The following is a 12,390-nucleotide window of genomic DNA, read 5'->3' on the forward strand; positions in this document are numbered from 1 at the left end:
AAAGAAGTTATGACATTAGATAAAGGATGACTTTCCTTATTTTTGGAAAAAATACTTTTCCTAATTTGGCTGCTGAAAGATTAAATAAATCGGTTTTAAAATTAAATTTGATTAGCCATAGTTTTTTTTTACCATAAGCAAAAATATGGCATTTTGAAATAGGAACATACATTGAAAAGCACTAACATTTTCTTACAACGGACCTGAGAAATTGTGACATTGATTTGACTTTTTTAATTACTTTTTTTAAAAATAGTACTTTTTTCACGTTTGGATGCAGTACAACTAAATAAGCACATGGACACCTATTGATCAAACGGTTGGTCTATAATGGTGCAGTTTTTAATTTTAACTAGCTTTTTTGTTTTTTACACAAGCACAAAGCAGTTCCAAATCATGGTGAAGGCGGCGTAAAGTGATTTTGATGGATATGATCAAAACAAAGGCAGACAAAATCTGAGTTGCACGAAGCTAAAATAAAGCCTATTCGATTGGCTGGCTTTCTCTACTGCGTCGGAGCTAAGACTCTTTCAATCTGTACTAGCCTAGCTAAATTCCTCCCATAAGAGTCATTGACTACAAAAGAATGAATGTTCACAAAATAAATCACAAAGTTGTCCACAATCACAATGCTAAAAACTGCAATGCTGCATTATAATTGAGTACTGATTACCTCATGTGCGGTTCCTTCTCAAGGTTTCTTCATTTTCCTCATGTTGAGGTTTTTGAGTTTTCCCCTGCCCTCATGTAGGTTTTAGATCAGGGGACGGTGTATTAATAGTCTGTAGTTTGTAATAATCTGTGGTCTGTGCAACCCTTTGAGACTCCATGTTATTAAGGGCATCACAAATAAACATGACTTGACATGACTTAAACTGATGTATGATTAAATCTGGCATCATTAGCAAATCACATTAGTCTAATGTATATGAATGTCAAATATTTTCCTTTGCTTAAAACAAAGCAGGCCTAAATTATAGTTCAGGTGGCCTAATGTTATTTTGATATATAAGTTGAAAAGACAGGCAAATTCAGAGTTGCACAAAAATAAGACGAAGACACCTAGACTGGCTGGCTGGCGCTAAGACTCGCCTTGAGCTGTGCTAGGCTAGCTAAACTCCACTTATAATGTTCGCCCGACACAAAATCAGGGAACATAATGTTCTCAAAAGAAATCACAAAGTTATCCACTCTAGCACAGCTAAACTCTGCAGTATAATTGAGTAGTGTTAATTAAGCTGATTTATGATTAAATCTGGCTGAATTAGCGAATTAGATTAGTCTAACGATTCTGCATGTGAAGCATTTGACTTTGTTTGTAGATAAGCTTGGCAAAAAGTATGTGAAGGTCACCTGAGCCACAACAGCCTCCACAGACTTAAACTTCTTGAAGTAGCGATGGTCAGCAGTGAGATGCAGCAAGCAGCTCGTTTTGGCGTCATCCACCGTTCTCCTCGCACGGCTCGTTGCCACCCCCTTTAGGACGCAGAAAGGAAAGGTCACCAAAATAATGCGCGGCTACAGGAACATAACGTTTGCAAAAACATCTGTTCAGGCCATTCCAACACGTCCAGTGCCTGGAAATGATCTGTACTCTCGGGTATGTTGTTAAAAATGGATGCATGTTCAGGAAGCCATTGTTGAGTAAGGACACCTGGGACACCCCACTAGTTGACAAACAATGCCATAGTTACCCTCAGGGAATGTTAATTAGTAGATCATGTTATTTCCACTGACAGTTTTACAACACATTAAGTAGAGTAGACCCTAGGGATCAACATGAATCTGTTTGGAGGTGGGGATCGCAGAGTGAAATTGCTGTATAGCGGTGGATAGAAACCTGTGGTAATTAGATATTGCCTAAAATAGTATATACTGTACTAAGGAGGTGCAGGGGGAAGGTGTGGCAACTGATTAAAGATACAGCCAACCTTCTAGTCGCATCCTTATTTTTTAATTGTAGCCAATTGGTTACAGACATGCAGATGGTAACAATTAGTGTGCCTTCTTCATATTTATTGGTAATCACAAGCTTTATTTCCATGGTTATCATGTTTTTGCTTTTCCCTTTAGCTTCGCTACAAGCCTTGGGACACATACAGTACAAAAATACAGTATTGTATCGCACTAACTCAAACACATTATGAAGCACAAACGATTTTGAACTGAATGAAGATAAAGGCATTGTGGGATCTAGTTAGGCCTACAGCATATGTGTATTTTCATAATGCTGCTACGCAAACCATTACTAGGCTAGCATCTTACATGACGTCGACCAACAAGTATTTTAAAGACGTAACACTACAAATGCACAGACGAAGTAAAAAAAATCATAGGATGAATTGAACAATTTTTTTATTTGTTTTACCTGACCATCAGGTTTCAGGCTTTGGACAAGTCCCTGTAGATACTTTGAACTACAAAATCCAGAATTCCATCCATTTCCTCGTCCTGGTAAAACTAAAAAGAAACAAGGACATGTCACTAGATCCAAAGAGTTTGAATGGTCAGATAAACAGTGGCATTAAAAAGTCTGTGAATGTTAGATGGTAAAGAACTTAAACAAGATATGTTTTCCCAAGATTTTAGATATCCTAATATTCTTTAACGTCTTATTTTTTCATTTAAGTTATTGTATTACATGTTTATCCTAGACTGCCACATCTAACTATTGTAAACGATGTTCACTTCATCTTTTTCATTGAAAACAAAGACAATTCTAATTCTAATGCTAAATCATTTAGCAGCTAATGCCAATTTTACTGACTTTAACTGCTACTGCTTGATTGTGGGTACAGCAGCCAGCTGCTAATGTTAGAGTCTTTATTATGAATGCCTAATGCTAAACCCTGCAATTGTTGATTAAAGCTTGCCTTATTTAAACCTTACTTTGTCCAGAAAGTAGATAAACATTCTAAAAGGTCTATTGTTATTATTGTTATTATTTTCTGGGTAAAACGTGATAAGAAAAGGGTCTGAAAGGTGTTAATTAGTTGCCCCAGAATAATTTAAGAATGGTGATATGATATTTTTGCAATATCGCCCACCACAGTTGAACTACCAGTTTTTGTGATACAAAAGCTGAGAATAGGATGAAAAAACTTTCCCTCACTTAAATGGAACCTATAACCTGAAAAATCAACGGTTGTAATGTTATTGAAAAAGTGGACTGTATTCCATTATATTTGGTTTGAACACTTGGAAAATGTGAAATTATTTCTGTTTGGTCTTGTTTTTCTGTCACTTAAATGGACAAAGCTTTGTGATGTTTTTTAGGCACTGTATACACGCATATAGTAAGTTAACTCCTCAATATTCCTTTAAAATTAGCCTGAAATCCAAATCTAAGACGTACCCAAAGTAAATTAAATGCTGTTGTTGGACCTGATGTTGGATCTGGAGAATATGGACGGTTTTGGTCTCTTTTGAAAGGAAACACTCTCAAGTTGTTTCCCCAACTGTAATAATTTCTGCATGTGCTACTACTATTGAATAATCTGAATTGTAACACACAGAAATAGGTTTTTATTCCCACTTTATTATTATTTTTGCAATCTAATGCTTGCATAAGAGTGTAGCATCTTAGCTTGAACCCTCACCTGGTATCTTGTCAAAACCATGTTTTCAGAAAATCATCTCATTAGCTGACTACCAAGGGACGTTATTGGTGAGCTTTATAGTTTTTTCGTATCTTGTTTCACACTGATGGTGAAGTGTCTGCGATGAGTACATAATGAAACATTTATGACATTTTGAATCCCCAGATGATATGTGGCATGACCTATTTCAGTGACACCGCCGGGGGGCACTCGGAACGTTAAGAGGTTAACACCCCCTGTAAAAGCAAACACCGAATGTAGGAATTCATTGAAGCAAACAGGACATGACAACGTAAAACAAAACCTTTTTTATGCTAGCCAAGGATACCATAATGCAGTGTACCGATTGATTAATTTAACTGCTCCAGCATCCTGGAGTCATAAAAGTTGTCTCCGTTTTGTCCAGGTGCAGTCAAGAATTGCCGGAAAAGGCCTGCTTTACGTAGTATGGGCGACAACAAATTATCTCTTTATCTTTGCTGGAAATGAACACGGGGACTAACTTCTTCCTACCTATTCGATGCTGAAACAACTGGCTATTAAAAATACAGGAAGTTTAGGGTTAATGCTGTTCTTAGCGATAATGATTTCCTTGATTCTGGGAAAAGATGTCTGTGGGAATGTTTTATCCGCTTGCCTAATCAAATTCCAATCCCAAATATTCAAAATGCGGGTCATGGGTCTCTTGGCAGGTTTTTCCTCATATATATCCAGATAGGTATACAGCAGAGCAGTATTTCTCAACTTTTTTTGAGCCCTGTCAAACTTACTCATTAAAAAATCCCAAGGTATATGTTTAAAAATGTTTAAAAGTTATTTCCCGGCACTTGTTCCATGTATTTTCTTTTTCAAAGCTTACATTATCATGTTGCCTGAATGTCATGATGATTTATTTGGATCACCTGTGCCCGCTCGTTGGCGCCAGCCGCTGCGGGCTACTTGACTGGTTCCCTGTCCTTTTTAAGCCCAGTCCTTTGACTCGCCTGTTGTCAGTCTGTCAGCAAACCTCTGTTTCTACAAGGCAAGCATTTTGACTCTGACTCCCGCCTGTCCCACTTTTTAAACCTGTTTTTCCACCCGTCCGTTTCTGATCTCCCCGTTTGTCTCTGGCTTCAACCCGTTTTTGATCCCGACCACGTTTTTGCTCTTCTGTCCCGGCTATCGACCGTTTTTTTCCGTCCTTGACACCGCCATCTCCCGCTCAGGAAGATCCACTTCCGTATTCTGATCACGATCCAATTGTGTGAGCGGCTTGCTTCCTGTGAGTGGCTTGCTTCCCGCGTCCAGCGAGCACCGGATCGCGGGCGCTGCCCTTCCTCTTTCTATCAAAAACCTTTAAAGCTACGCATTTAGGTCCTGATTATGTTCTGGTCGTGACATAAATTGGCGGGATAAAGTTTTTAACATTTGTGGTCACTGTGGTTTAAGATGGAATGCAAGTTATTTGTTTTGGTTAAGAATAATATGATTTTAACCTGATTTTACAGTGTTACTAATGTTTTTTTTTCTATAACAAAACAATTGAAATGAGCAAAAAATGATATACCAGTGGAACAAGTTCTATTTTATCAGCAATTTTGTTCTTACACTAAAAATCTTACAAATCAACTGAATTGTGTGCCTGAAGGACATGGACTCCCCTGGGATCTGCAACGCTTCATTTGATTTATTAAATTTTTTTGACGTGCAATCTGTAATTTTGGATTTTTAATATTTCATTTTGAAGTTTCACTACATTGGTTCTTGATTTTTGAGAAAGATAACAAAAATAATACTTAAAATGATCATTGATTACATCATTGTACAACTCTGGTATGAGTATGACTGTTAAAAAGTTTTAACGATCAAGTTTTTTGAAAAATTTAACATTTTGATAACAGAAATGAGTTTTCATAAAAAATGAGCATTTACTAATTTGCTGTAAACTGGCCTAATTAACTGTGTGAGATTCGTATTTGATAGCTCTCTATTTATTTGTATTCATTATCGTGCCCCAACGAGGATGTTACATGTACAGTTACATTCTTAATTAGGTACGTTTTGGTCTTTTTGACTCATATTTTGTAAAGTGACTTTTTCCCGCTCAAACACTAAGCTGGAGCTTTTATATTTGTTATCATGTACAGTATGAAGAGTTATTATTTCTATAATATCCCCACAATAGCGTCATAATCATTGCACCGTAGCGTTCATATTGTATTTTGGGATTTCGTAACATCCATTCCTAATGGTGAGTCCAGACAAAGATTCAGCGACAATTGCTCTAAAGCACTTACAAAATCACTAAAGCAGGTAGTCTTCAATGTTCATAATTCAATGACAGATGCAATCAATTTCAAATTTTGGAGACAGGTTAGGAAATGTGCTTTCCCAGTGGGTTTTCTGTCTAATTTCACTGGTACAGATTTCTTCATCCATGTCTGCAGTTATTCTGGCTCACATGGAAGTTGTTGCATTGTTGTGCATTTCTAAATCGTGTTGCGCACGCTAGCAGAAAAGGGCAATCCGTCAACAAAAGTATAGTAAATTCTAGAGCTTGGGGATATGACCAAAAATATCTTTATTTATTTTTTATTGGTTTTGATTGAACACACATTTTTTTATTGATTAAAAAGTACATCCTGTGCAAAATGTTTAGATTAAACTACTGGTAACTGAATTTAAATCAGTTTTGAAGTGAAAGTGTGTAATAGTTTACTACTAAAGGTCGTTGTTGCTTAGAATAGAGTTCAAGCAAAAATTTAGAAGCCTATCGTACTTCCATTATTTCAGGCGAAGGAAAGGATGAATTTCAGCCAGCGACTGGAAATAAAAGCTAAAGTCGGCTGACGGAGCTGAATACAACCGGTGCAGCTAAAATAGGGATTACTTAAGGCGCTAAGATAAGCTTATAAAAGGGCTAGTAAAAGAGTTTTTAAGAATTTGCCAAGCATCGGGACCCTGAATGATCAACCTATTCGATGATCGCTTGCATAACCAGCTGTGGAAGGATGAAGCAGGAGTCGCTAACAATATCAATAGTGGTTAGCGGTGAGCCATAGCCTGCAGCCAAGTGCCTAACATGAGTGGCCAGAGAATGAAACAGTGGACAAAAATGTATCAGATGCCTGAATTACGGGACTCTACGACCATCACATGCAGGGCTCAGCTGTGAAAGACGAGTGTTTTTGTTTATTAATAAAAGCACCACTGGGATTGGCTACCTTTGCAAAACTGTCATCCAGAATTCGGTAGTATGGTGCCCAAATATGCATAAGAGTCTTTAAAAAAATAATGTCTATGAGATGGTACATGTGCATAAAATAAGTATTTAACACCACTAGGGGTTGCTATATAATACACATAAAAATTTAACGCTCATCTTGTCCCCCCAAAAAAGTATTGCATAGCCCTCCAAGTCATGGCAAAATGGTCTAAGAACCACCCATAACATTGCTCACAAGACCAACCATCCCATGCAGCATTAAGTGAAGACAAATAGCTGTAGATTCCCGCTCTTGAGTCACATGACCTGAAATCACTTTCACATGTTGTTTACAGTGGTACGAGAAAAAAAAATTGTCAGAAGAGCGGTGACCCATGAAAACTTCAAGGCAAGAGCCCACTCAGAGACAAAAGAGAGGAAGCGAGGCCATTCGATAACACCACTTGACAAAACTCTGACTTAACCAATCACGTGGCTGCAATTTAATTTCATACAGGACAAGAAGGTAATTCCACATTTGTTTGTTGTACTATTGGCTCCAAGACTACTTTAAAGAGTAAGATTTTTGGTCTCTTCCACTTTTGATTTACTGGAAGATGACTCCCTCTTTCAGGTTTAATTAAAACCCATTGCGCAAGCTGGTTCTCTTTAAGATTGTGCTTTCCAAGAATTTAACAACTGCAGCACATCTGCAAATCTTCAGGAAAAACCAACGATTTTGCAACTCTAACAGAGTTCAGCCATGTTTTAAAGTCATATTTTATGAATCAGTGGCTTGTCTTAAATGCCTGGGAAACATTTAGAAAATATCTAAAAACAATCTAATGGCTCGAGAGAATTAACGGAGCAGAATGTGATGCCAGAGGAATCAGAATACCCTATGACAGAAATATTGCTGCAAGGTATTTAAGATATTGGGCCAAAGTTTGAAATTTATAAGTTTTTGGACAGGCATATTATTGTTGTTGTTGTTGTATAGTGGGTAAATTGCCATTAAATTGTCTCAAAATCATCTTATTTCACACCATAAAGGTCAAAATCAAGATTCAAACCTCAGGCTCTTGCTTTATCAATTGAATCTCTTGTGAGTTTATTTGGCGCAACAACCTGCAACCCGCCACCGTTTCTATATCTTTGGGTTTCATCATGACATCACCAATCTCAGGGGGGGCCCATGTCCTTCAGGCTTTCATTAACGTCGACCCAAAGTGGAAATTCTCCTTGTACCAGACGCACGGCGCGTCTCCCTCCCTCGCATCCAAATATAAACCGAGATTGAGACTGTCGATTGTTGCATCAAAACATCTCGCACCAGATTGTTTGGCCTTTCCTGTGGCGTGTCCATGAAAGCACAGGATGTCATTTTGCACGGTTTTGTCTATGACAAGGTTAAACAAGATCACACGTGCTCGCCATTCAAACCTGCTTGGAATTCGGAGTCAATTCTTGGAAAACAAAATCACACTGAAAAGAAACACCAAGTCACACACATGTACTTCCTCATATCAGGAATGTAACCATTATATAAAACTATCTCCTGATACTCGTTCCAATTTTTTTTTGTGAATTCCTTCTCACTCCCCTCCTCCTTTTAGCATCATTTTATCTCCCTTTTGCTTTTTGGCTGTGGTCACAGTGCTCCCTTCTGCCATTAATCTGATTTGCCGACCTCAAGTTAACTGGCCAACAGAGCGTTCTGTAGTTGAAGCTTAATGCCAAGATGGTTGTGGATCAAATTGTGAATGGGATCTACTGTAGCGTGGAATTTTAATAGCAGTCATGTTCATAGATTGTACAGGATTTCCTCGCCATTTTGCGGTTCGACTTTAGTGTCCTCATGCATGGCGGATTTTTCCCTTTTAACAGGTTCTATGGATAAATGCACACTTTGCAGAATACAGTGTCACTTAACAAGCATCTTTACACTCAAACCAATTAGAAAACTGTCTTCTGTTTGGACTAGTGACAAACAGATAACCCAGTATACATGCCTTTAGTGAGCAAACTGATGGGGGGGGGGGGGGGGGCAAGCACGAGCTAACACATTACAAAAATACACTTTGTTTCCACTTTGACATCAAATAAAGGATGATTACATTCATGTAACTCCCCAAAATGAACAGAGTACAGTGCTTGTTTGCTCCAAGTGTGCCCCATTGCTTCGTCCCGTCTGCTAACAAGTTGTGCTTGTATGTGGCTTGACAAAAGGATAAACATACACTATATGTAGATGGACACAAGTGTGGCGTCCACTGTGGCATTTTCGCAGTGGGAGCAGAAAATAAAATGGAAGTATCCCACAGAAATCAACCGATGCACATGAGGCATTTTTAGTGAGTAAGTCAGAGTTCATTTGTCAGTCTTTCGTCTCTGTAGCACAAGTCCCAGAGTGCTTTGTGGCATAAAAATATCCCGGATGAAGGAAACTCCACACACGAGTGAATTGATTCATTATGCTACTATGCTGTGCTGTACTATGCTATTTCCATTTTAGTTATTTTTGTTGTGTTTTAGTTGACAGTATCATCATCTGATTCATTTTCACAAGTACCATTTATTTCAAATATTTCTATACATATTTCTGTTAGCTAACAAAAAAAGCTGAGCATGAACTTCTAAACTAACAATTTAAAAATTAGAAATATAAAATAACACATGAATGAAATAAAAGTGAAATTAAAAATTTGTGTATAAGTATTTAAAATGACATACAATGTCTGTCCGTCTGTCTGCCTGCCTGTCTGTCTGTTTTATGGAAATGAAAAACAACTAATAATATGTGCTAGCAAAGTGAATGATGTACTAAAAAACAAAACTGTCACACTTAAGGTGTCATGATTATTGATTAGGGGCACCAGCAGCTTGCCCGGTGGCGCCAACAGCCCTGGTCGCTGATTGGCTCCTTGCCACTTTTTAAACCCCCCGGCTCCCTGTTACCGGCGTCCGATCGTTGCGAACCTTCAGCTCCCGTTAGGGCAACCCTTCCGACCCTGACCTGTTTTTTGGCTCTTGTACGTTTCCTGGCTTCGACCTGTTTCTGTTTGACCACGTCCCTGCTCCTGCGCCCCGACAACCCAACCTGTTTTCCCGTCTTTGACACCACTATCCCTCGCCAATGAAGTGCCACTTCCGCGTCCTGAGTAACCTGCTCCCCGCAACTGATGATCACTGGATCGTGGGTGCCAGCCTTCGTCTCCTTCTCAAATAAAACTAAGAAACAAACGCAATTGGGTTCTGTCTCCGTTTCTGGTGCCTGACATAAGGATTCTTTATCCTCTCCCAAAACTATTAGCACATGGTTTTACCCAAAATGTCTCCCATATTTTATGTACTGTTGTACAATGTTTATTAAGTTGAGGTATAAAATGTTTCAAAAACTCTTCATTTATACTTTATCACTTTTCTTCTTCTTTACTCTGAATGATCAAACTATTTTCTGCGCCGCTTGTCCTCACTAGGGTCGCGGGGGTGCTGGAGCCCATCCCAGCTATCTTCGGGCACTGGTTGCCAGCCAGTCGCAGGGCACATATAGACAAACAACTCACTCGCGCTTTCACACCTAGACAATTAAACAGATATGCGTGTTTTTGGAACGTGGGAGGAAACCAGATCGCCCGGTAGAAATCCACGCCGGGGAAAACAAGCAAACTCCACACGGGGAGGCTGCAGTAGCTGGAATTGAACCCTGGATTTCTGCACCGCTGACCACCCAGCCGCCGTGCCAATTACTCTAGATCATGTTCCTCAAAAATAAGAATACATTGCCTGTGCTTAATTTTCTCACCCATGTCATCCTCACGGTAGATGATGGAATGGTGATCGCTCACATCGTATCTGTTAGCCGCTTCTACGTGATAGGTGTCGTCACCTGTGTGAATGCTTCCTTCAAACCGGCCGTCCAACACAGAACCATGACAGGCCGAGTCGTTTTCACCTGTATTTCAAAGACATAGCTCTGTTCTAAAAAAAAAAAAAACCTTTGCACAAAAACTTACCCTCCAATGTCCCTGAATATAAGTGGGAGAGGTCAACGCTGTTGGCTCCATCCTCACTGACCACCTTGAAATCACTGGAAAACGATCCAGTGTCTCGTCTTAGGCGCAATCGGAAAGTTCTACAGGACAAATAGAAGAAGATAAACAATCGAGATTTAAAAATGGTTCCGAAAAGATTTAATACATTCAAATAGGAATATGTTTTTGGACTGAACCTGTGGAAAGCATTGAAGTCTAGATCTAGAATGTGTCGCTGAGGTTCCGCAGCTCGGCGGGCTCGCACGTGCTTCCTGTGGAGGTCCTCCCTGTCATATGAGAGCCTCTCGTAGTGTTTTATGAACGGACTGATGAAGCTCTTATGACCTAAAAAAATGGTGGGCGACTACTTGTAACAATTTTTTAACTTTTTGCATTAATGAGAAGACAAAAGTATTAACAGTTATTAGCATTAGAAGTTAAGGTCTGTGAAGTTGCTCCAGCATTTAGTATTTCCTGCTTAAATGATACTAGCAGCTAAAGCGAAGCTAGCTAGCAAAACGATACTTTTTGCTAATACTGTCAGTGGCTGCATTAGAAGAAATATGCACTAAATCCAGGCCAAGGACTTACAAAACAGTAAAAAAGGAAACAGGTACAATCTGCTGATCATTCGATTTATTTCGATCACCATTTTGTTTAGGTCCCGCTGTCTTAGAAGTTTCTGTGCTCAAAATAAGTACCGGTATTATCTTCTCAGTTTAACATTTTCTATTGCTGACATAGAAAAAATAATGAGCACCCTTTTTTTTTTGTACTTTTGGATAAAAGCATTACAACTCATGAGTTCTCTTGGGATTATATGCAATGTTTTACATTAGAGTTCATCAATCACAATTTTTCTGAATAATATATTCTTTTTCTCTTTGAATAATTGTTTTGCTCAATTTAAGTATTGTATTTCCTATTTACATTATTTTTTACTGATGACTTGGAAAACAAAACAAGCAATGTATCGTACCGTTGTTTCAATAAGGATAAAAAAAAAAGAATAACACCCACAAAACAAGATGTGTAGTCATTTCCCTCCCACATCCACTTCTGCCTTACTAAAATGGCACAAAACCTACATCCGTGTCTGAAACTCGTGGCAAAAAAGTTACCGGACACCAGGGCGGACAACTCTGAAAAGTCTGCCCAGCCATAAAGTTGCCTGCCCAATTTTTCACAACATTAAATGCAATAAGACGACTAATCGCAAAAAAAAAAAAAAAAAAAAAAAAAAAAACATTGTTAGAAAATATTAAGGGTTGATAATCAGAATATGTAACAGAACAACTATTTAAATTTAAGTTTATTATAAATCTCCTTATAACATTCATTGCATATATATGACATCGCTGTTGTCCATCTGCCATCAGTATGTACCTGTATTTACTCATCTTCATTCATGCAATGTTTGCGTTGCGTCATCTGCTACAAGCCACGTGAACTCTTTCCACGATGCTTTTTGTAGCGTCATAAATTTTGTTAGCTTCTTTTGAATATTTCCTCTGGGGCTGAGGTTTTGCCTTGATTCCTCAACACTTATCCATTTTTCTCATGTTCTCTGTCT

The 12,390-nt window shown here is 38.5% G+C and overlaps 1 protein-coding gene across 2 annotated transcripts in view; it reads right to left on the minus strand.

Moving 5' to 3' along the window:
- Positions 1-12,390, minus strand: part of LOC148354719 (disintegrin and metalloproteinase domain-containing protein 10) — a 45,919-nt gene that overhangs the window by 32,162 nt on the left and 1,367 nt on the right. For both annotated transcript variants that reach the window (XR_015852230.1, XM_088349759.1), the window contains exons 2-6: positions 11,015-11,162; positions 10,800-10,918; positions 10,589-10,738; positions 2,369-2,460; positions 1,354-1,476 (exon numbers count right to left, since the gene is read on the minus strand). Coding sequence is in view for 1 of the 2 variants with exons in the window: in XM_088349759.1 (XP_088205885.1) it covers positions 1,354-1,476; positions 2,369-2,460; positions 10,589-10,738; positions 10,800-10,918; positions 11,015-11,162 (632 nt within the window). In the remaining variant the exon portion in view is untranslated. The remainder of the gene's footprint in view (positions 1-1,353; positions 1,477-2,368; positions 2,461-10,588; positions 10,739-10,799; positions 10,919-11,014; positions 11,163-12,390) is intronic.

This window comes from Urocampus carinirostris, chromosome 12 (assembly GCF_059441175.1).
Source record: "Urocampus carinirostris isolate Australia breed hairy pipefish chromosome 12, RoL_Ucar_1.0, whole genome shotgun sequence".
In the NCBI taxonomy this organism is placed as follows: domain Eukaryota; kingdom Metazoa; phylum Chordata; class Actinopteri; order Syngnathiformes; family Syngnathidae; genus Urocampus; species Urocampus carinirostris.